The 26,018-nt window shown below is 38.1% G+C and overlaps 1 protein-coding gene across 5 annotated transcripts in view; it reads right to left on the minus strand.

Annotated features, from left to right (window-relative positions):
• The window catches only part of RBM27 (RNA binding motif protein 27), an 81,070-nt gene extending 55,519 nt beyond the window's left edge, over positions 1 to 25,551 (minus strand). For 4 of the 5 annotated variants that reach the window (XM_004744702.3, XM_004744699.3, XM_004744701.3 and 1 more), the window contains exons 1-4: positions 25,289 to 25,551; positions 9,968 to 10,086; positions 8,392 to 8,516; positions 61 to 152 (exon numbers count right to left, since the gene is read on the minus strand). In XM_004744702.3, coding sequence (XP_004744759.2) covers positions 61 to 152; positions 8,392 to 8,516; positions 9,968 to 10,086; positions 25,289 to 25,347 — 395 coding nt within the window. In that variant the 5' untranslated portion in view covers positions 25,348 to 25,551. The remainder of the gene's footprint in view (positions 1 to 60; positions 153 to 8,391; positions 8,517 to 9,967; positions 10,087 to 25,288) is intronic. The other variant, XM_004744698.3, reaches the window with a different exon arrangement.
• Between the last annotated feature and the right edge of the window lie 467 nt (positions 25,552 to 26,018).

Consider the following 26,018-nt stretch of genomic DNA (forward strand, 5'->3'; position numbering starts at 1 on the left):
CCCTTGCAGTAACTAAAATGCAAGTTATCAGTGTCTCCCTAATTAAATATAAACACACACCTTCGCTCACTAGATTCTGAACGAGTCTTCTGGGGACTAGGATACTTCTTTTTTCTACCATCTCGTTCTTCCTCTGCTGGCTCCTGAAATACCTATATGAAAGCATTCAATAGGAAAAAGATTAGTCCTTCTATTATTTATGAAACACATCTATCTGATAATTTTTCTAGTACAAGAGAGGGCCAAATACAATGAAATACTGCAAATTATATACAAAAAAGTTAGGCAACAGAGAGGAGTAAAAAAAGATGCTGAATTCACTTTAAAAGTAATACACTTATTTTTAAATGTTAATTTCTCTTTTTTTAGGATTTATTTGAGAGAGAAAGAACACACAAGCAGGAGGTGCAGAAGGAGAGAAATCTCAAGCAGACTCCAGAGCTCAGCATGGAGCCTAAAACAGGGCTCTATCTCATGACCCTGAGGTAACAACTGAGACAAAACCAAGAGTTGGACCCTCAACCAACTGTGCCACCCACACACCCTAAATATTAATATAAGGTAAGAATAGCAGAAGAAGGAAAACAGCAATTCATCCCTTATAATGAAACCACAGAAAGAGGAAGTCTCTAAGTATTATACAGTAAAATGATTTATTTCCCTAATTGTAAAATATATTCATAATTTCAGAACTGTAGATTTATTTCACAGGAAAGGTTTCAAGAATTAATGGTAAAGTTAGTAAGTGCCATAAAATTACACATTTCACAAGATTTACAGAAAAATGGTATTGGAATTCATGGAAATACTATCTTCTTTTAAAGCTTAACAGTTAAGACTGACCAGAAATCATCTGTGATTTTATTGTTTTGAAAAAGTTAATCTCAAAACAAATAAATAGCCTCTACTAGAGAAAGGTGAAATAAAGTCATTTACAAGAGCTAAACAAATGTCCATCTAATGGAGAAGCTTACTTAACAAATAGGAGTCAGTGAATGGGACAGATGATAACAATTTAGTAAATCTCAGGCAACCTAAAATGATAGCTACAATACGGCAAACATATGGCACTGGCTAAAACATGAATCATTTGCTTAGATTATATTTAAAAATCATTCTTTCTACCTATTTACGGGAAATAAAGAGTATATATTACTCCCCTGGGATGCAATCTACAAATACAGACAGTTAAAACTCCATAGCACAAAAGACTAAGTTCCTTCAACAAGATAAAATTTAAGGGAAAAAAGAGGCGAGGAAAAGAAGACAGAGAGAAAGATATAAGTAGGTTTAAAGGGGGATTTAAAGATTAAGAGAAACTTAAAAGACATCAACTTGGAAATCTTTTTCCTTTTCTGTATTTTGCAAGGATTTTTTTGATGGATGTGTATTAACTTCTAATGGAGAAAAAATATTCTTAAAAAGTTAAAGGATCATGGGGCGCCTGGGTGGCTCAGTGGGTTAAAGCCTCTGCCTTCAGCTCAGGTCATGATCCCAGGGTCCTGGGATCAAGCCCCGCATCAGGCTCTCTGCTCAGCGGGGAGCCTGCTTCCTCCTCTCTCTCTGCCTGCTTCTCTGTGATCTCCATCTGACAAAAAAATAAATAAAATCTTAAAAAAAAAAAAGTTAAAGGATCAAGAAGCTGGGGTGACTCTGTCGGTTGAGTGTCCAACTCTTGACTTCAGTTCAGGTCATGATCTCAGGGTCATGGGATAAAGTCCTGCCTTAGGCTCTGTGCTCAGTACAGACTCTGCTTTGTCCCTTTCCCTCTGCTCCTCCTCCTACTCATGCTCTCTTTTTCTCTCTGAAATAAATAAATAAAATCTAAAAATGGGGCGCCTGGGTGGCTCAGCGGGTTAAAGCCTCTGCCTTCGGCTCAGGTCATGATCCCAGAGTTCTGGGATCGAGCCCCGCATCGGGCTCTCTGCTCAGCGGGGAGCCTGCTTCCTGCTCTCTCTCTCTCTCTCTCTCTCTCTGCCTGCCTCTCCGCCTACTTGTGATCTCTGTCAAATAAATAAATAAAATCTTAAAAAAAAAAAAAGTTAAAGGATTGAAGAGAAATAAAAATATAACATCATCTAAAAACTTGGGCATAAATGCTCACACCAGCATTATTCCTAAAAGCAAAATGTATTAACCGCTTGCCTATCAGCCCAAATATGCATCAACTGATGACCTAACAAAGAATATGTGAGGTAATGGGTATTAAGGAGTGCACATACTGCATGGAGCACTGGGTGTTATACACAAACAATGAATCATGGAAGACTACATCAAAAACTAATGATGTACTATATGGTGACTAACATAATAAAAAAAATTAGAAGGAAAAAGAAAAGAAAATGTGATATATCCATAAAATGGAGTATTATTCAGCCATTAAAAAAAGAATACGGGTGCCTGGGTGGCTCAGTGGGTTAAGCCGCTGCCTTCGGCTCAGGTCATGATCTCAGGGTCCTGGGATCGAGTCCTGCATCGGGCTCTCTGCTCAGCAGGGAGCCTGCTTCCTCCTCTCTCTCTCTCTGCCTGCCTCTCTGCCTACTTGTGATCTCTCTCTGTCAAATGAATAAATAAAATCTTTAAAAAAAAATAAAATAAAATAAAATAAAATAAAAATTAAAAAAAGAATACATGATACAACCAAATGAACTCTGAAAGCATTATGCGAAGTGAAAGAAAGAAGCCAGTCACAAGACTACAAATGGTATCACTCTATTTACATGAAATATCCAGATCAGGCAAATCCATAAAGAAATAAAGATTAGTGGTTGCCTAAGAGATGGGGAGGGGCCTGGAGGAGAAGGGTTGGAGGGCAAGAGATTAATGGGTAGGTACACTATTTCTTTTTTGGATGATGAAAATAATTATAATGGATATTGATGGCTGTACAACTCTGAATACAATAAAAACCATCACATTTGTACATTGTAAATAGGAGAATGGTATAGTAGGGGAGTTGTATTTCAATAATGCTATTAAGAAGTCAAAGGCCCTGCAAAATATGGATGAACCTCACATAATAAGCTAATGGGGGGTATGTGACCAGCTCAGTTGGTGAAACATGCTACTCCTGATCTCGAGGTTTTAATTTCAAGCCCCATGATGGGTGTAGAGATTTTAAAATAAAATCTTTTTTTTTTTTTTAATATTTTATTTCTTTATTTGACAGACAGCACAAGCAGGCATTGGCAGGCAGAGGTACAGGGAGAAGCAGACTCCCCGCTGGGCAAGGAGCCTGATACAGGGCTCGATCCCAGGACCCCAGGATCATGACCTGAGCCAAAGGCAGCCACTTAACCAACTGATCCACCCAGGCGCCCCAAAAACAAAAACTTAAAAAAAAAAACTAAAGAAAGGCAAAAACTGTGATTCCTTTTACATAAAATGGAAAAAACAGGAGAAACTAGTACATGGTACTAGAGGAAGGAATAGTGGTTACCCTGGAGAGAGGGAAGTGAGAGGGAATAAGGAAAAGGACATTTAAAAAAAAAAAAAAAGAAAAAAGAAATTTCAGGGACTCCTCGGTGGCTCAGTCAGTTAAGCAGTTAGGCATCTAACTCTTGGTTTTGGCTCAGGACATGATCCCAGGTCCTGGTATAGAGCCTGACGCAAGCTATGCACTCCCCACAGAGTCTGCTTTGTCCCTCTTCTTCCCTTTCTGTTCCTCCTCACTCTTGTGTGCGTTTGTGTGCACACGCACATGCACACCTTCTCTCTCAAATAAATAAAATCTTTTTAAAAAAAGAAATATCAACCAACCTGGTTATTTAGATCTTGATTAAAACAAATGGGGAAAAATGGACATTTATGAACAATCAGAAATTTAAACCCTAACTAGGTATCTGTTACTATTTTAAGGAATTACTTTTATATAAATTTTTTTAAATATCACTTTTAAAATATTATCTTTTAGAAACATGCATATTAAGTATTTATAGATAAAATGATATCTTTGGGATTTATTTCAAAGTAATTTAAGAGGATTAAAAACTGGCTGAACTATAGTAAAAGATCACTGCTCCTAGATCTGTAAATATTGAAGGTGAATGATGGGTACATGGAGACTTCTTTCATTATTTTCTGGCTTCTTACAAATACATTTTAAAAGTTGAAAAATAATAATCTGAGGGGCGCCTGGGTGGCTCAGTGGGTTAAGCCGCTGCCTTCGGCTCGGGTCATGATCTCAGGGCCCTGGGATTGAGTCCCGTGTCGGGCTCTCTGCTCAGCAAGGAGCCTGCTTCCTCCTTCTCTCTGCCTGCCTCTCTGCCTACTTGTGATCTCTGTCAAATAAATAAATAAAATCTTTAAAAATAATAATAATAATAATAATAAAAATCTGCATTCTTCTCCATTTTATAAATTTTCTACAACTTCCTGGTGGCTAAGGATATGTTTTTCCACAATTATTTCTAACTTAATCTAAAATAAGTTATTTGGGGGGTGCCTGGGTGGCTCAGTCAGTTAAGTATCTGCCTTCAGCCCAGGTCATGATCCCGGGGTCCTAGAATCAAGTCCCGCATCAGGCTGCTTGCTCAGTGAGGGAGGGCTGCTTCTCCCTCTCCCTCTGCCTGCTGCTCATCCTACTTGTGATTTCTCTCACTATTATCCCTCTGTTAAATAAATAAATAAAATATTTTAAAAAATAAAAAGTGAGTGTGTGTGTGTGTGTGTATATACATATATATATGTGTGTGTGTGTGTATACATACATATATCTGGCATTATAATCCTATATATTCTTGGATTTAAATTCTATATGAAGATTTCAGGGCACCTGGCTGGCTCCATTAGAAAGAATATGCGACTCTTGATCTCAGAGTCATTTAGTTCAAGCCCCATGATAGGTATAGAGATTATTAAAAAATAAATAAACTTACCACTTCAAAAACAAAACCTCTCATCTACTTCAATCTTACTATTCTAAGAATATGAAAAGTAAATTTCTTTATAGAATCATGGTATCACCAGGCACAGTAATTTTTAAAGTTTTTCTCCTATGTTGTCCACCTGACTTAAATCTTTCTACTTCACATCCTCTATTAGAAGTCTAATCATTGCACATATAAGTTTTAATTATTCATTATCTTGATCTATCATAGCTACACAAGTCTAAGAGCCTCCATTCTACTAAACACTTTTTGATATATAAGTATACTAAATAAGGGATGCATGGACGGTTCAGTCAGTTGAGCATCTGACTCTTGATCTCAGCTCAGGTCTTGACCTCCATGCTGGGTGTAGAGCCTACTTTAAAAAAAAAAAAAATGTATACCAAACAGGTATTTGGTTGGGCAGGATTGGCCATGGACTGATGGGTTGTTGGAGTTGAGTGATGAAAGGTAAGAATTCATTATAAACTGTCCCTTTATGACGTATGCTGAAAATTCTCTACAATATAGTAATATGTTAAAAAATTAAAACGAAATATATTTTCAAACAAAGGAAGGAAAAACTGCTACAGGTTCTCATATTTCCAGTCAAAAATCCATATCTAAGAAAAACTGCCTTCTAACATTTCAGATGACCAGGCATAGTACAAATCAGGAATTATAATACTTAAGATCTTTTATCACAATGGATGATTCTTTTGCTTATGCATGAACTTAGGGTAAGGGTTTAATAACAGCCAATTTTAAGAATAGAAAATTCACAAGTCATCTTCCAACTACAGATAAAATACACTGTGCTTCATAAATATGGCACATATATACCAAAGGTTTTTCCTGCACCTGAGTTGTGACAATGATCCAAATTCTTACATGGTTCCCCGTGTGACCAATAATCTGTTAAAACTACTGATGGTACAACGTTAACTGGGGACCCAGGAATAAAGTTAAAATGGCTAGGTCTTAGGTGGATTTGTACACTGTTCTGAGCATTAACTCAGCACAGACCAGAAACACAGCCCATTAGCCAATGGTGTGTGGTACTTCAAACCCCTTTCATTCCACACTATCTAACAGAATTACTATAAACTAGTTTATATACTATCATATGAGCTATTATTTATGTCAATGATGACAATTAAGTTGTGTATAAAAATCTTAGGAAACAAGAAAAATGCCAGACAGTATCATTTGGGATATTTACACACAGAAGCTGATAGCCACCTCAAACTTTTCAAAATTAGGATTTACTATAAAGATACAAAAATGAGGGGTGCCTGAGTGGCTCAGTGGGTTAAGCAGCTGCCTTCGGCTCAGGTCATGATCTCAGGGTCCTCAGATCGAGTCCCGCATCGGGCTCTCTGCTCAGCAGGGAGCCTGCTTCCCTCCTCTCTCTCTGCCTACTTGTGATCTCTCTCTGTCAAATAAATAAATAAAATCTTAAAAAAATAAATAAAAAAAAATAAATAAATAAAGATACAAAAATGAAATGGCATAACAATGTGATGTTTTTTCAAACTGTCCTTCCAAACTCAAAATAATGCAAATTTTCTCCTATATTCAAACCAGCTATCTTTCAAACAGATATTTCTGGTCCGCTGAATTTCAACAACTATAGAAAAGGACAGATAGCACAAAGATTTTAACTATTTCTTAAAGATTTAACATATACACATAGACCCAAAATTATACATTATCAAGTAATGGTAGATAAGTTTCCTCTTATTTCCATTACTTGAAATAACACACCAGGAGTCTTTCCTATTTTAATAAGATTTTATGAAACAATTACAAGGCATGAGCCAAAACCAAAACTGTGACAGTGGTTTCCACTGATCTTAAATATAGTCATTTAATGACTTCTTTTGTTTTCTTTTAATGATGGATCCATTCAATCAACCTAGCATTTTAAGAGCAGAAATGACAACTAAATGCAATACATGATCCTTAGATTGAATCCTGCACTGGAGGAGAAAAAAAAATCTATAAAAAAGGGGAAACTTTTTTGGGGAGGGAAAAAAAAAAGGCAACGGGGACACTGATGTGTCAATTGATAAAACTGAAATACAGATATTTTATTAAATTTAATGAAACTAGTAATGATATTATAGCTATCTAAAGGAACATCCTCAGGATGACTGGATGGCTCAGTTGGTTAAGCATCTGACTCTTGATCTCAGCTCAGATCTTGATCTCTACACTAGTGAGTTCAGCCCCACGCTGGGCTCCACACTGGGTGTGGAGCCAACTTAAAAAAAAAAGTAATAGAACATCCTTATTCTTATGAAATGCAGAATACTGGAAGATCATGATGTATCTAACTTACTCCTAGATTCAGAACATGATGATCTGGGGTGTTAACATATAAAGAGAGCAAATGGGGCTAATTTTCAATAGGTGAATACAGAGAGACAGTGCACTGAACTTTTAGGTAGGATTCCTGTCATTTTTATGTAAACTTAAAATCATTCCTAAATAAAAAGCTTATTAGATACTCACAATAAAAATAAAAGTTAATAAATATTTCTGTATAATAATTTTTATGTACCAGGGAGTTGATTAGGATGTGTAAGTATAAAAAATCTCATTTAAATCTCAATGGAGTATTACTCAATAGTACTACTTAGTAGTACTTCACCACTACTTAGTAGTAGATCATAGTAATGATCATTTTCCTAATTTGAAAATGAAGCAAATAAGTAACTTATTTTTTTTTTTTTTAAGATTTTTTATTTATTTATTTGACAGACAGAGATCACAAGCAGGTAGAGGAGGAAGCATTTTCCTGCAGATTTGAGCCCGACGCGGGGCTCAAATCCCAGGACCCCTTATTTTAGCCTCAAAAATTTGAGCCACCCATGCAACCAAGTAACTTATTTTAGAACAAAAATTTTAACTCATGCAACCTGATTTTAGAGCCCATATTCTTATATAACACTGTTTTGTCTATATATAAAAAGAATTACGAATGAACTCTATAAAATTTTCCCCTTGGTTCAAACAATTAGATTACCATAAATAATAATGTTTTTGTACTTCAACATTATAAAAACATTTTTTTCTTTTTCTTTCACTCATTAACAATGATATTTATAACTACATTAATTATAAAAAAAAATACTCTGGCTAAAGAAGAGAAAATGGATGGTCGAGTATATGGAAATGTGTTACTTAATAATTTCTCTTAAGGTTTTATCAATACTTTACTTTAATCAAACCTCTACATTTAACCAAGTTTTCGGTTTCTAAAGTCCCTGAATAAGATTTCTCTGAATTCCTCAATATTACTAAACTTTTTCTTGGAACACTAAACACACTATCTGAAACTCTTCCAACATTTCAAGTCCAAAGAACTTAGAAGCCCTGATAAAGAATCTGTATCATGTGCCAAACACAGAAATTACAATCAACAGATGATTACTTTTAAGAGGTCAACTTCCAACTAAGAATGATACTAGTAATAGGATCTTAAAAGTCCCCAAAGGCAAAGAAAATTTTGTATTACCTCTTCTTTAATTTCTTCTTTTTCTTGGACTGGTGGTTTTGGCTCAGGCTTAACTGGTTCCAGAGGTGGAAGGTAGTTCTTAGTATAGAGACTTTCAAACAGTTTATCCACAAAACCTGAAGTTTCTAAGGAGAAGAAACACTATTTAAGTGTTGAACAAACAAAGCCAGATGTTTGAAAACACTCTACGGCAAAGGTGAGGAAAGGAGAACATCTCAAATACTGGTGGTGGAACTAAAAATGAGTCTAACCCTTATGATGAAGGATACTATTTCTGGATTTTGAAACTACTATAAACCAAGTAATACAAATTAATAATTTCAAAAGAAAATATTCATATATGAGAATAAATATTCTTATATTTATAATATATATTCATATAATATGTTTATATATTCATATAAGATGAATATTCATATATACATATATATATATATATATATATGAGAAATCACTGGATTTTTTATGTGTAAAAAAAAGCCCTAAAATTCACCCAAAACTATGTAATTCTAACTTTTCAAGTAAGAAGCCATACTTACTTACTATCTTTCCTTTCTAAGGAGATATTTGAATTAAAGGATATCTTCTCATACCAACTGTTAGATCAACCAGTAAGTATGCATTAACTACATTCCTTTCATATATTCAACAATATTTATTGAATACATTCTATGTACCAAGCTCCGCAGGTTCCAAGTAGCCGTTCTCAACAAAGGAAAGACAAACGATGCGGGGGCGAGGAGACACAGATAAAAAAAAACGCAAACATTTAACATGGCAGGAAGTGACAAGCGCCATGACAAACAAAATGAAGCCAGACTGGGAAGAGGAAAGGATGAATAGGGGCATGAGGTATAATATACTGTACATAAAGCACTCAAAGGAAACTACTCTGAAAAGGCACATTTGAGAAGACACCAGAAACCATTAGAGAAGAAACCATTTCAAGCAAGAGTAAAATGAGTTCAAAAGCCCTGAGTTGGGAACATGTTTGCCAGGCTAAAAAAAAAAAGGCAAGGAGAACAAGGTGGATAGAATGGAACAAGTGAAGGGGAGTGGTAGGAGCTGAGGTCAGAGAATTAGTAGGGGAGGACTCCAGGAAGTTCTGCACATATGGAAAGGACTTTGGTAAGAAGATCAGAAGTTAAAAGCACAAAGAGAAGATCCATATCCATCTCTTCCTGGACAGGAAGGGTCAGGAAGGTTCCAGCCAAGAGGGGGAAAAAGAAGTAGCTCAGTGTCCTAATAAGCAGTAGGACATTAGAAGCTACATTATCTACAACTTGTCACACTGCCAATCATCAACTAGACTCTGCTACAAGCTACAGAGGACCCATTCCCCCAAAAAAGCATTGGAGTTACAACTGCTTCAACACAGGAAAGAAGCAGAGAAGGAAACAAAAGGGGGGAAAAAAAGTCTTCCAAAATACATGATAAATAATTAACAGCAATGGACATATTCAAATGTTAAAGGATTGATGACTGATTTCTTTCCTTCCAAACTTTAATTTCAATATTTTACTCAAAGCTTTAAATTTAAAACGTAAATATGTGGCTGGGGGCACATAATAATTACCTTTTTGTAAAAAGACGTCAAGTTGATCAGCACAAAAGGCTTTCAATTCTTTCTCAGGTTTGTCCTTCTTGACCAGCGCTACAACATAGTTGGCTAAGGCTGAAGGGTCAGCATCACATCTAGTTAGACAAAGAGAAAACAAAAATTTTCAAACATTTTTTTTTTCAAATAACGATGTCATTAATAAAGTCACCCCTATTTTGGAAAAATAAAGGTCTTTAAAATAAAGTGATTGCAAACAAAGGTGATTTGTATAACAAAGAGCATATACATAATGCAAGCAACACTGTTCCTTTCTGCTTATTTTTATAAAACTGTGTCTCCTATGTTCAATTTTCTAATTATACCCAGAATTTTGAACCAAATCTGCATTTGTTTGCTTTCTCAATGGTAACAGGGAAAGGGTGGCAATCAACCCCTGAGTTACACTGCTCTAGAAGCACTGTTGATATCCTCAAGAACTATCTGTTGTTCCATGTAACCAAGGATGAAAAACCAGGGCAAGTGGGACACCTTTCCCCCATTCCCTATAACCCCAGGTACCAGCAACTAAAAATAGTGATCAAGTCCACTGATAATCTTCTCAGTATCTTAAGGATCTCTTTAAAAAATAAGAACACAAGAAGGTTAGCACCTTAAATATTACTGACAAATACTCTAGCAGCTACAAGCAAGAAGAGAAAAAAATCTGGGACCTAGAAGAGAAAGAAAAGAAGTGGTAGAAGGGCAGTAAGGACAGCCTCTATCTACTTGTCTTTTTCTTTTTTCCTAGGCAGTAGTAACCTGTCTTTTGGGTTTTGCTTTGTTTTGTTTTTAAGATTTTATTTATTTGAGAGCAAATGAGAGTGAGGGAGCACAAGCAGGCAGAGAAGCAGAGGGAGAAGGAGAAGCAGGATCCTCTCTGAGCAAGGTGCCTGATGTGGGGATCAATCCCAGGACTCCGGGATCAAGGCCTGAGTTGAAGGTAGACCAGCCAGATGCCCCAGTCACCTGTCTTTCAACATTCAAAACCATCTATGCCAGGGCAGCCCACATTCCCTAAGTTGTCAATTCCTAACATGTAGCAATCTTCAGGCCTAACATTTTATCTACCTTATAATTTATATTTATATATTTATATATATTTATATATTTATATAAAATTTATATGTAATTTATATGTAAATTATATTATATATAAATAAATAAGCATATATATTTAGATATATTCAGATATTACACATAAATATATATACATAGATGTGTGCATCTATGTATATAGGAAAAATATATTTTTAAGTACATAAAGCGAATTTTATAAAAAGAAAACCAAGCATCAGCCAGCACCTTTACTTCCTTCTTGTCTATATTTTTAAAGTTCACATTTCAATAAAATAAAAATTTTTATTGCCAATATTGCTGTGGGAAAGGCTAATTCTTTGAACATCAATGCACATTTATGCACCAAATCCAAGGAAGCAACTTTCAGTGACTGTCAATCTTAAAAAACTCAGAGCTAATGTTATGGGTAAGGATCAAAGTGCACTAGGAGAAAGTGTAAGTGTGCAAGATGAGGAGCTACACATTAATAAAAACATGCAATTTAGGGGCGCCTGGGTGGCTCAGTGAGTTAAGCCTCTGCCTTTGGCTCAGGTCATGATCTCAGGGTCCTGGGATGGAGCCCCACATCGGGACTCTCTGCTCAGCGGGAAGCCTGCTTCCCCCTCTTCTTCTGCCTGCCTCTCTGCCTACCTGTGATCTCTCTCTGCCAAATAAATAAATAAAATCTAAAAAAAAAAAAAAAAAAGGCAGTTTAGCCAGAATTTTTCTTAAGTAAAAAATGTAAATTCCATTTTCAAACAGATTACCTTGGTAAACCCAACTTCTAAATTCTCAAATGGATAGACAGATCAATATCAGAAAAACAATCTGATCAAAACATGAATAGAAGGCCTAAAACAAACAAACCAAAAAAAACCTGTCAACTATAATTAAATCAAAAAGAAAAAAAAAATCTTTAAAGAAAAAAAATGAGAAGACTGGCAGAGGACCTGAACACGTATTTTTCCAAAAAAGACATGCAAATGGCCAACAGGCGTTTAAAAATATGATCAACATCACTAGCCACTAGAAAATGCAAATCAAAACGACAAAAAGAGATCACCTCACACCTGTCAGAACAGCTATGATCAAAAAGACAAGAGGGGCACCTAGCGGGCTCAGTGGGTACAACATGTGACTCTTAATCTAGGGATTTTGAGTTCAAGCTCCATGTTGGGTGTAGAGATTATTGAAAAATAAAATCTCTCAAACAAACAAACAAACAAAAAAGACAAGCAATAACAACTTGGTGAGAATGTAAGGAAAAGGGAACACTCATGCATTGCTTGATAGGAATGTAAACTGGTGCAGCCACTATGGAGAACAGTATGGAGGTTCCTCAAAAAATGAAAAATAGAACTATGACATCATACAGTAATTCCACTTCTATTTACCTGAAGAAAATGAAAACACTAATTCAAAAAGACATATGCACCCTTACGTTCATCAAGAGTCAAGATAAGGAAACAACCAAAAAAATCCACTGATAGGTAAATGAATAAAGAAGATAAAAATGACATGGTATATATAGATATAATGTATTATTACTCAGCCATAAAAAAGAATGAAATCTTGCTATTTGCAAAAACATTAATGGACCTATAAGGTATATGCTAAGTGTGCTAAGTCCGAGAAAGACAAATACCGTATGATTTCACTTACATGTGGAATCTAAAAAACAAAAGAAACAGAAATGCTCACAGATACAGAAAACAAACTGATGGCTGCAAGAGGAAGGGGAGCTGATGCGGGGGGTGGGGAGAGAAAATGGATGAAATAGGTGAAGGGGATTAAGAGACACAATCTTCCAATTACAAAGTAAGTAAGACAAGGGGATGTAACGTATAGCCTGAGGAATACAATCAATAATATTCTAATAACTCTGTATGGTGACAGACTGTAATTTGACTTATTGTTTTTTTTTTTTTTTTTTGAAAATTACCATTTTTTTTTTTTAGATTTTATTTATTTATTTGACAGAGAGAGATCACAAGTAGGCAGAGAGGCAGGCAGAGAGAGAGGAAGGGAGGCAGGCTTCCCTGCTGAGCAGAGAGCCCGATGCGGGACTCGATCCCAGGACCCTCATCATGACCTGAGCCGAAGGCAGCGGCTTAACACACTGAGCCACCCAGGCGCCCCTAATTTGACTTATTGTGATGACCACTACACCATGTATAAATCAAATCACTATGTTGTATATGTGAAACTAATATAACATTGTATGTCAATTACTCAATCTAAAAAAAATAATAAATAATAAAACAAATAATAGTATGTTCAAAAATGTTACAGAGGCCATTCTCACCTTGGCTAATCCATAAACCCCTTAAAACAGAAATGTGTAGAGAGATTTGATCTCACTCCTGAAAACAGTAAGGTATTTGGTCAGAATAGTTCTAATCAACATTCGAATGGGAGAGGATTAAAAAAAAAAAATCTATCAGATTTCTACCTTTACTTAAAAAGTTCAGATCCTGGATAAGGAAGATATTTTAACACAGAAAGAAAAGGATTTTTAAAAATAAGAATGGGGGGCTCCTGGGTGGCTCAGTGGGTTAAGCCTCTGCCTTGGGCTCAGGTCATGGTCCCAGGGTCCTGGGATGAAGCCCCACATCAGGCTCTCTGCTCAGCAGGGGGCCTGCTTCCCTTCCTCTCTCTGCCTGCCTCTCTGCCTACTTGTGATCTCTCTCTGTCAAATAAATAAATAAAATCTTTAAATAAATAAATAAATAAATAATAAAATAAAAATAAGAATGGCAAGGGCGCATGGTTGGCTCAGTCGGTTAAGCGGCTACCTTTGGCTCAGTTCTTGATCCCTGGGTCCTGGGACTAAACACCTCATTGGGCTCCCTGATCAGCGGGGAGCCTGCTTCTTCCTCTCTCTGCCCTTCCCCCAACTTGTGCTCACAGGCACGCGAGTTCTCTCTCTCTCTCTAATAAATGAATAACATTTTTAAAAATAAAAGTAAGTGAGAATGGTAGAAAGAGACAATCTCATTTTTTTCTGCTGTTAGGAGAACCTTTGAGGAGTCTCATGACCCAAAAGATAGAAAGCTGGGTAATAACGAGGTTTCTAGCAAGAAGCAGGCACAACATTGAGATTACTGGATAAATGAGGGGAGTTAAACAAACCCAGATACCTTAAACATGTATTTAGTCTTCACACTCTGAAAAACAAATGCAGAGTAAGGTTGCTCCTGATGAAATATATTTTGATGTGATGTGTTAAGCTTCAAGATGAATAGTTACAAGAAGGTAAAAGAGCAAAAAAAATCTAGATTCTTAAGAGAGTGATCACAGATATTAAGTATTTGTGCAATATGAGTGATTGTTAGTAACTGATAGTTAGAATTCTGTACCAAATACAAAAAGCATGTTTACAGCCAACGGAATGGGACCATTTAAATTTAACAGTTCTTAATCTGTATCCATAAAGTACACTATGAAGGAAATTGGTGGTCTGAAATAGTAAATCACACCGATCAAATGGTGAAACTTAAATACACTGGGGAATTTCATGCTGTAATTTTCTGTACCTTTATCACTGTTCTTATTTATTCTTTCATCACCCCCACTATATAATCCTTAAAATCTGACAATTATAATACTGCAGTAGCTCTGGCACCAATGCTAACAGTAGCCCAACCAAACTTCCAGAGTGAATTGCAAAAATCCGAGCATGACTAAGATCCTTGATAATTTACACAACAAATGCAGGACTACTTCTTACTTCTCTTACCTCAGAGTATTTAAAATCCTTTAGCTATTTATTTGTAACCAAAGCTTATGAAAATTCACTTTAAGTAACTACAGGGACAAGAATATTTGGGAATGAAGATGATTTTAAGATTTTAAATCCATGGCTATATTAAATACACACATTTCTAGATAGAAAGGGGCTTCTGTTATAAAAAGAGATTAGAAAACACAGTAATACCCATCTAAAATTACTATTCTATTATAGTCTCTAAAAGGCCTTAACAGTACAATCAAGGGGTTACTATTGATTTTATAGATACCTAAATTTGTAAGTATGTAAAGACAAATTAAGTGATCCACTCAAGATCAGGCAGAAAGCACACCTATGGAATGAAAACTCAGTTACAATTCCACAGAGTTAAAAATCTATTTTATACCACATGTATTTTTACTTTCTTACTGTAAATCCGCATTCTATGGCTCAACCAGTAGTTCTGTTCTAATTAAAGAACAAACAAAAGAAATCTCTGTAAGTTTAATGGAAATTAGAAATATGAGGACTCCTTAAAATTCACATCTTGCATAATAACGTTCTAAGAACATCTTTCAATTATCTATCTTTTATTTAAAAAATAACTATCAACAAGAATGAATTTTCATCAGGGGAAGTTAACAGAGATATTGCCCTAAAAATGTAAAGTAAAATGAGGTTTTATGTGTAAAACCTCTAATTTGTCTTTTTCCTCCTTAATGAAATCTCCACTGCAGGTATATGACACATCTGCTATGCTGGCACATCAGCTTCACAGATTTCATACATATACCCAATCCCAAGACCAAAGAGCAAAGGTCTTTCTTTACCTTAGTCCCCAACCCAAAAAACACTACTTAAAAATATCAAAGTCTGGGCGCCTGGGTGGCTCAGTGGGTTAAAGCCTCTGCCTTTGGCTCAGGTCATGATCCCAAGGTCCTGGATCGAGCCCCGCATAGGGCTCTCTGCCCAGCGTGGAGCCTGCTTCCCTTCCTTTCTCTCTGCTTGCCTCTCTGCCTACTTGTGATCTCTGTCTGTCAAATAAATAAATAAATAATCTTTAAAAAAAAATCGAAGTCTATTTGTTTTAGGAAAAACCAACACTACTTAAATCTCTTCCATTTCCAGAAAAGTCTACGTTTCTGAATATGGGCTCAATTTTAAGTTTGTTTTTTTTTTAAAAGATTTTATTTATTTTTTTGACAGAGATCACAAGTAGGCAGAGAAGCAGGCAGAGAGAGAGGGAGGAAGCAGGCTTCCTGCTGAGCAGAGAGCCTGATGTGGGGCTTGATCCCAGGATCCTGGGATCATGACCTGAGCCAATGGCAGAGGCTTAACCCACTGAGCCACCCAGGTGCCCCTCAATTTTAAGTTCTACCTTGGTGTAATATTTGTTTTAGAAGTGAGACAATTATGCTCACTTCCACAGCACATATACTAAAAAAGTGAGACAATTAATGAATATGCTACTGAGCCACTGGGAGGAAAAAAAACAAAACACGATCTCTTAATGTATATCAACAACCAATAAAAATATTCTCGGGGGGTGCCTGGGTGGCTCAGTGGACTAAGCCTCTGCCTTCGGCTCAGGTCATGATCTCAGGGTCCTGGGATGGAGTCCTGCGGGGGGGGGGGGGGGGGGGGGGTTGTCTCTGCTCAGCAGGGAGCCTACTCACCGCCCCCCCCCGCCCCCCCCCCCGCCTACTTGTGATCTCTCTCTCTCTCTCTGTGTCAAATAAATAAATAAAATCTTTAAAAATAAATATTCATGGGGTTCATATTAACGGGGTGCCTGGATGGCTCAGTTGGTTAACTGTCCAACTGGGTTTCAGCTCAGGTGGTAATCTCAGGGTCCTGGGATCAATCGGAGTAGGGCTCCACCCTCAGTGGGGAGTCTCTTGAATTTCTCCCCCTCCATGTGCAGGTGCGCCGCCCAGCTACACATGGTCCCCCTCCCTCTAAAATAAATAAATCTTTTTTTTTTTTTTTTTTTTTTTAAGTTGATGTTCTCTGACCAGTAGCTGTAGTTAGCTTCAGGGAAGTTAGTCTCAGGAAATAAAGCCAAACACAGAAAATACTGATACCTAATTAACACTAGATAGATAGATATATGTATGTGTGTGTGGTGTAAAAAGAACTTTATATTTTTTTTAAGATTTTATTTATTTAGAGAGAGAAAGTGAGAGAGAGAGCATGTGCATCAGTAGGAGGAGAGGCAGAGGGAGAAGCAGATTCCCCGCTGAGCAAGGAGCCCAACAGGACTCAATCCCAGGACTCTGGGATCATGACCTAAGCAGAAGGCAGACACTTAACCGACTAGCCACCCAGGCACCCCTGAAAACAGCATTATTTTTAACAGAAAAAGTCATGTCAGCACAACCATTCCACTGTTCATGAAATATTAGGTATCCAAAGCGAATGGTTATAAAAACAATACACAAATATGAAAAATGTTTCTGATAAGAAGGTCAAATGGAAAAATACAGATTAAAAAATTCTACATTTGAGTCTGATTATAGCTATCATATGGAAGCTATCACATGGAAGTTCATATACACAAGAGAAACTAGAAATAAATACAAATAATTTTCTTTTTTTTCTGCATTTTTATAAGAAAAAGTGTATAAAAAAACAAAAAGTCTGCTTCTGATCTATGTTCAGATTGATTATTCCTTCAATAAAACAACACTGGAAAAACAAGTAAAGGTCCAGGGGGAGCGCCCAGCGGGCTCAGCTGGTGGAGATTGAGAGGTTTTTTTTTATTTATTTTTAAAGATTTTATTTATTTATTTGACAGAGAGAGATCACAAGCAGGCAGAAGGGCAGGCAAGAGAGGAAGGGAAAGGAGGCTACCCGGCCAGCAGGGAGCCCGACGCAGGGCTTGATACCAGGACCCTAAGATCATGATCTGAGCTAAAGGCAGAGGCTTTAACCCACTGAGCCACCCAGGCACCCCTGAGAGTTTTTAACCTTGGGGTTTTAAGTTCAAGCCCCATGTTGGGTGTTGGCATTACTTACAAACAAAATCTTAAAAAAAAAAAAAAAAGAAAGAAAGAAAAAGAAGTAATATCTGAGTTGACATTTTCAAATTGTTAATGTGAATAACTATTAAGTTCTAAGAACCTGTTAACAGATATTAAAAAGAGAAATAGGGGGGCACCTGGGTGGCTCAGTGGGTTAAGCCACTGCCTTCAGCTCAGGTCATGATCTCAGGGTCCTGGGATCGAGTCCCGCATCGGGCTCTCTGCTCCGCGGGGAGCCTGCTTCCTCCTCTCTCTCTCTCTGCCTGCCTCTCTGCCTACTTGTGATCTCTGTCTGTCAAATAAATAAATAAATAAATCTTTAAAAAAAGAGAGAGAGAGAAATAGGGGCGCCTAGGTGGCTCAGTTGGTTAAAGCCTCTGCCTTCGGCTCAGGTCATGGTCCCAGGGTCCTGGGATCGAGCCCCACATCCGGCTCTCTCCTCAGCGTGAGCCGGCTTCCCCCCCCCTCTCTGCCTGCCTCTCTGCCTACTTGTGATTTCTATCTGTCAAATAAATAAAATAAATCTTTTTTTTAAAAAAATGAGAGAAATAATGGTACTTCTACTTCTTTTCTTTTCATTTTTTTTTCTACTTCTTTTCAAATAAAAGCTTTCATCTTCCCCTAAAGGCTTTCATGAACTGAAGAAATTACCCCTAGATTTATTTTGGGTAAAAAAAAAAAAAAAAAAAAATATATATATATATATATACACACACACACACATATATCTGTCATACGCAAACACCATTTTGATATTTGGACTATGGGTCACAAAGCAGCAGTCACCACCTAAGTACACCCTAAAATCAGACTATTAAAAAAGAAAAATCTAGGGGCACCTGGGTAGCTTAGTCGGTTAAGCATCTGCTTTCGGCCCAAGTCATGATCCCAGAGTCCCAGGATTGAGGCCATGTCGGGAAGCCTGCTTCTCCCTCTCCCTCTGCCTGCCACTCCCCCTTCTTTTGAGTGTGCACTCTCTCTCTCTGTCAAATAATTAAGTAAAACATTTTTTTAAAAAATCTTGTGTTTTAAATTGTCAGCCAACCTATATGTACATAGAAGTAAAATGATTCATTTAAACATTTACTGATCATTCACTAAAGGCCAAGCATCTTGCTTGGTAATGAAATTACTCTGAGCAAGACATACCTTGCCAAGCAGTCTAGTGGCCAAAAGATGAACATGAAAACAAATAATTACAGTGCAAAATAACGAATGGTTAAAAAAATTAACAACAAAGTAAGTAACAGCCCTGTAAGAGGATGAGACAAGGCAGTAATAGGAAACATAGAGCTATAAAAGCAACTTCTGGCTTCTAGCCTATAGCAGTTGGGCCAGGAAGAATGAAGTCAGACATATTTAGGAGGCAGACCAAAGGACATAAGAACAAATATGTCCTTAACTTAGTATACTAAAACTTGCCAAGAAGTCTTTTGGTCAAAATAAGCCCTTTTCTGTGAAATAGGTAACCGTCTCCTTAAACAAGTCCAACAGCACTTTCGAGGTATACGAACTCCTTGAAGCCACTAACTACATTATCAGAACTACCCAGTCTCAAGAACATAGCTCCAAAATACTCATTTCACCTTTGTAGTTTATTTATCTGAGAGGTCAGGTCTCACAGCTGCTAGGTGACAAATTTTCCCCCCATTTGAGCAGCCCCAGACATTACTAATCAGAATTTAATGTGATTAAGGACTGCAAATCTATGGCACGATGTAACTCCAGAGTTCAACCAAAGTATAACCCCTCCACGACCACTGAACCAATAAAATGATCTTAGTATGTGAAGCTTATCGCTCCCTTATCCATCATACACTCGGAGATGACAACATATTCAATCTCCTAGTGCACTTAAAAAGATCTTGAATTCACTGAATTCACAGAAAGTGCACCTCATAGCCATGGCTTTCCCTAGCAATTCCCAGTCCTATCTACAGGGCCTGCAATGAGACTCTAGCTCCAGCATGCCTTAGATTATTATGAAAGTGACAGTACAGCTTAACATTAATAAGTAAAATATTTTTGCAAAAAAGAGTTTAATATATTTTCATATTTCAAAAGCCATAAAATTTCATTTATATTTAATGATTCTAAGGTACACAGGCCCTTTTTATAGCCTACACATTAATATTCATATCATATCAGTGAGGTAGGTAGAAGGCTAATATGATTAACTGTTTAGAGAAAATTTGGAGAATTTCTCTAAAGTCACACAGTAAATCAGACATAGAGACAAACTAGAAACTAAATAACCTGATTCACATAAAGATGTTTTATAATAGAGCAAGTGTCCAAGAAGTATTACAAACACCATCACTCTTTTTAAAACTAACACCAAGACAAATTTTTATAATAAGCCAAACGAGCAACCTTGAATTATATATGTTTATATATATTTAATATATCTGGTATAAATAACTTAAAACATTTCCCACTAAAGACAACGTTTTTGGGTAGAAATGCATGTTTGTTACTGAAAAATGCTTGCCTGAACTTTTTCTAAACTTTTAATTTCTTCAGTGATTAATATATCCCCTAGATTTACTTAGACATTGCTCTTAAAGGATTCACATACTGAAAAATGAGAAGTTATTTCTGAGAGAAACCATGACATCTCCCAATTGCGCATAATCCCTACATAGTCTCTATGACTAAGATATCTAGGATATTTTGGAAGTGAGGCAATATAAAGACATCAAACAAGACTTGTGAGTTCGTCTATTCACGTAACAGTAAGAAAAGAAATATATAAACTTCTTGACTAAGATGGTTTCTCTCCCTGAACTGCACTGCCAACAAATATGGTACTAGGTTTTTCTCTGGCCTGTTAAAGCAGTCATTTCTTCCGGCACCATTCTTCTGTCTTTCCTCTAGTAAAAGTAATAGATAGGTACCACCTCTACAAAAGTAGTGGCAAGTAACAGATAAGTTCTACTAGCAGATGATATATCTAATTTGTCTATAGAGAATAATTACATAGAAAATGGATTTGTTCAAGGCACCTGGGTGGCTCAGTGGGTTAAAGCCTCTGCCTTTAGCTCAGGTCATGATCTCAGGGTCCTGTGATCGAGTCCCGCATCGAGCTCTCTGCTCAGCGGGGAACCTGCTTCCTCCTCTCTCTCTCTCTGCCTGCCTCTCTGCCTACTTGTGATCTTTCTCTGTCAAATAAATAAATAAAATCTTAAAAAAAAAATTTTTTTTAATGGATTAGTTCAGAAATACCTCACTGTATGCCTTTGTTACACCAGTGACTAGACACAACATGCTTAAAAATCTTTTATAAATGTAGTTAACTGTAAACTAAGCTAAATAAAACAAGCAAAAATGGATCATGCCCAGGGATAGTATGAATTCAACATATCCACTGCAACTCCATTATCTGAAAACCTAACAACTGCTCCAAAATGCTATGTTGTAACAACATGCCAATCTGCCATGAAAATGTTCTTCAATCTGGAATATGCCAAAAGTGAATTTACAAATACAACCCATTTTAGCATATCATTTATTACATTTTAGGGTATCTAAACAAAAAATAATCTCCCATGACAACATACTAAGAATGAAAATATGTATGATATCAGCATTTGCTATTTCTTTCTGTTTCTGTTTTTTTTTTTTTTTTTTTGCATTTGCTAATTCCTATTACCACTTCCATCCAAAACCATTACGTATATGAACTAAAAATTAGTATGTTTGGGGCGCCTGGGTGGCTCAGAGGGTTAAGCCTCTGCCTTCAGCTCAGGTCATGGTCTCAGGGTCCCAGGATCAAGCCCCCACATCCGGCTCTCTGCTCAGCAGGGAGCCTGTTTCTCCCTCTCTCTCTGCCTGCCTTTCTGCCTACTTGTGATCCCTCTCTATATTAAATAAATAAATAAAATCTTTTTAAAAATTTAGTACTTTTATTTTGTACTTCGAGAAAAGCTACCTATATTATTAAAATCTAAACTGATTTTTAGCTCTTTTTAACCCTAAAAAGGTAACGATTAAAAAAAAAAAAAAAAAAGCATGATGTGTGCTTTCAGTTGAACATGTAACTCAAAACAAATGAGGAAACCAAACTGAAATAATCACTTTAATTTTTTTTTTAAGATCTTATTTATTAATTTGACAGAGAGAAATCACAAGTAGACGGAGAGGCAGCCAGAGAGAAAGAGAGAGGGAAGCAGGCTCCCCACTGAGCAGAGAGCCTGATGCGGGACTCGATCCCAGGACCCTGAGATCATGACCTGAGCCGAAGGCTGCAGCTCAAAGCACTGAGCCACCCAGGCGCCCCTTACTTTAATTTTTTTTTAAAGATTTCATTTATTTATTTGACAGACAGAGATCACAAGCAGGCAGAGGCAGGTGGGGGGGGGGGGGGGTCAGGCTTCCCACTGAGCAGAGTCCCATGTGGGGCTCTATCTCAGAACCCTGGGATCATGACCCAAGCGGAAGGCAGAGGCTTTAACCCACTGAGCCACCCAGGTGCCCCTCAAATAATCACTTTAAAAATACTTTTTACCCATGAAAATACAGAATATCTATAAACTTATCAGTATAAATAGCCCAAAAAAAGTCAAGAGAAAATACTACTGGGAGGTTTAATAAGTTCCTACCCAAACTAAATTTTCATATTAAGAAAAAAACCAGGGGCACCTGGGTGGCTCAGTGGGTTAAGCCGCTGCCTTTGGCTCAGGTCATGATCTCAGAGTCCTGGGATGAGTCCCACATTGGGCTCTCTGCTCAGCAGGGTGCCTGCTTCCTCCTCTCTCTCTGCCTGCCTCTCTGCCTACTTGTGATCTCTCTCTGTCAAATAAATAAATAAAATATTAAAAAAAAAAAAAAAAGAAAAAGAAAAGAAAAAAACCAGAGGTGCCTGGGTGGGTCAGTCAGTTAGTGGCTGCCTATGGCTCAGGTCATGATCCCAGGGTCCTGGGAGGTCCTGGGATCAAGTCCCTCATCAGGCTCCTAGCTCAGTGAAGAATCTGCTTCTTCCTCTGCCCCTTGCCTCACTCTTGCTCTCTCTCTCAAATAAATAAAATCTTAAAAAAAAAAAAAAGAAGAAAAAAGAAAACACCACTACCCAGAATAAAACATTTTAGGGAGTTTACAAAAGAAGGGCACTTAACTATAACGTTAAAACTTGTCACCTTCTATCAAAGACACACATATTTAACTAAAAAACTCAGAGCCTGTATGCAAAACTGTCCAGCACACACAAACAAGGGTTTATGTTAAATAACATGAAGGTTAAGAATTTTTTTAAACACAGACCTTTTTCTTTATTTTTTTTTAGTCTGTTCCATATGTGGTCAATTTCCCTAAATCTATTTACTTCATGGGCGCCTGGGTGGTTCAGTGGGTTAAGCCGCTGCCTTCGGCTCAGGTCATGATCCCAGGGTCCTGGGATCGAGTCCCGCATCGGGCTCTCTGCTCAGCAGGGAGCCTGCTTTCTCTCTCTCTCTCTCTGCCTACCTCTCAGTCTACTTGTGATCTCTCTCTGTAAAATGAATAAATAAAATCTTTAAAAAAAATAATAAAAAATAAAATTAAATTTAAATTAAAAAAAAAAAATCTATTTACTTCATTTCCCACCTTTGTCACAATCCATCTCCATCACTGTGCTCCAAAAGTATACTGTGGAAAAAGTATGATGAATACTCAAGCGGCCCATATTCTCCCACAAAACTTTCAAACAGACCATCGCTAATATAAAACCCAAAAGCCTCAGTGTACTTTCACTAACACCTGTACTCTACTCACATATTCCTCATCCTCAGAATATAAATAGCACTTCAGATATCAAAACTCCCCTAATAAAACAAACAAACAAATAAATAAAAACAAAAAAACCTCCCCTAATGCTGTCTCCTTTAACCAGCCTACCTTTACAAGGCTGATACACTGGACTACAGGTGCATCTCTTCCTAGACATTAACGTCCAAGAAATCAAAGGAGCAAAACAACAACAAACAAAGTTAGCTAACAAGATTTCTCAAAAGGACCAGGAAATAGATAATCGGGGAAGTAGCTATCTCGGAAGAGCACCAAAGTCACCATACCTCCATGCCTCCCACACTATGCCTTTTTTCCACTTCTGAAAAACTGTATTTTTTCACTACAGTAATCTCATCTAATGAAGCATGCCTGCCCATCCCTTCCTCTTGTACCTTTTCCTTTAGCAGTCCTTTAAGTTTTCCTTTAGAAGTCCTCACCTCTAATAGAATAAGTAGTAGAAATGAGAAGAAGGCAAGAAATGATCCCTTCCCTTCCCCTTCCATGCCTTCTTTCCCAGGAGAGTTAGGTATCATCTCTCTCCAATCCTCCCTTCAGCCTTCCCTCTCTTCCCTGTATGAGATGTCTCAGAAACTACCTATACCCCGGTATCCCAAATAAACACACCACAATCCAACCCTCTTACAATGGTTACAAAACAATCAAACAAAGCTGGTACCTCTGCTATCCCTTTGAAGCCTCCCAATATTTCTACAACTAACACCCCCCAAAATATTTTTAAAAAACAAGCCCTTCTCATTCTTTTTTGCTCAACAATATCCTACACCTCACTATCCTCAGTTGCCCTCACAATCCTTCAACAATATTTACAAAACTCTTTAAGTCTTTCTGCTATACCTTTTATTCCTCCAATAGCTATAACTAAAAATGCTTGCATGCTTCAGGTCTCCCCCTTTCAAATACTCCTCCAATAATACTAAATACCAGGGTCGCCCTTTCAACCCTTAAAATTTAAAACCCTTATTTTTTCCAACCCTTAATGGTATTTAGAAGTTATTAGTCCTCCTAGCACTATCAACTCTTGGATAATATTTTAAAATCCCTTCATATCCTTGTTATCATATTTCACAGCTTTCCAGTAATTCCCAAAAACACTTCAATGCCCACATATCCCTTTCAACTACCCCGTGTTTCTCAAATCCTTCAAAATTCTTGAACCCTTACCGCTCATCAATAATCGCTATAAAGCCCTCAATGTCCCTACTACTCCTTTCTGCCCTCACGTTTTTAAAAGGCCCTCCACACTCCGCTTCTGGATCTTAGTCTCACACTAATATCGGTTAATAAAGCCCTCGACATCCTGCTACACCCTTCAAGATCCCAATATTCACGTTTAAAAATCCCTCGACAGCCTTGCGATCTCTCGCAGTTCTCAAACAACAAAATTTTAAATTCCCTCACTATTTCTGCTACCCCTTCCAGCACCTCAATATTTATACTTAAAAAGCCCTCGCTGTCCTTGCCGCCCCCCCCACCCCGTCCCACAGCCACACCGCCTCTACGCCCCAGGCTCTGGCTCCCCCCCCCCACCGCCCCCCCCACCGCCCCCCCCACAATGGTGATAGTACTACATACAGGACGTAGCCGGGACCTCCCGACCGCGGCCCCTCCGCTCCGCCCTCCCCCACGCCGCCTCCCCTCCCCCCACACCCCCGCGGGCCCCCAACGCCCACGTTCGCCGGCCCTGGCCCAGGCTGGCTCACTCACATCGGCTCCAGTAACTTGGCCAGCCAGGACTTGAGGGCATCCACATCCTCTATGAGCATGGTGCAGGGAAGGCGGGCTCGGCCGCCGCTCTTGTTCAGGCCTGCCGCGGGTCTCCCCTCGCCGCCTCCTCACGCCCTCTTCACAGCTCCCGGTGCCCCAGCCCACCGGGCATCTTAGAAGACTTCAACCTACTCCCCCGGCCGGGGCCTAACAGGAACTAACCCAAGAGCCCTCACTCAACCTAGCCCGACGGCTCAGTTGGGCGGGAGATAGCGCCGAGTGGCGGGCGCAAGAACCAATAGAAGGAAGAAGGCCGTGCGCGCAAAGCCAATAAAAAGGCTCGCTCGCCCCGCCGGCCGGCCGTACCCAGTTAAGAAGGAGGGGATATAGCAAGGTAGGTGGAGAGCTTACGTGAACTCCTGGTGCAAGATGGTATCTTGGAGAAGGTGCTGTGCCTCTTAAAGGGGCCGCGGCTCCTTTTTTGACCACGCCGCCGCCCGCCGCGGAATACCGGTGTCTGCTACTGGGAGTGCCTGGGGGAACCCGGCGAGCCCCTCAGCCTGATTCCTTCCTCTCGTTTTTTCCTGGAAACACACTTGTGTCCCGAAATGACTCAGCTGTAGTAAATCTGCAACACAACGTGCAATACGTTCACGTTCGACACATTGCACAGAATGCAAAATTTTACTTTTTTTTTTTTTTCTTACACAATCATTTTGCTTAGCATACA

The sequence above is a fragment of the Mustela putorius genome, unplaced genomic scaffold (genome assembly GCF_011764305.1).
Source record: "Mustela putorius furo isolate JIRA1106 unplaced genomic scaffold, ASM1176430v1.1 tig00000145_pilon_pilon_pilon, whole genome shotgun sequence".
NCBI classification, from domain to species: Eukaryota; Metazoa; Chordata; class Mammalia; order Carnivora; family Mustelidae; genus Mustela; species Mustela putorius.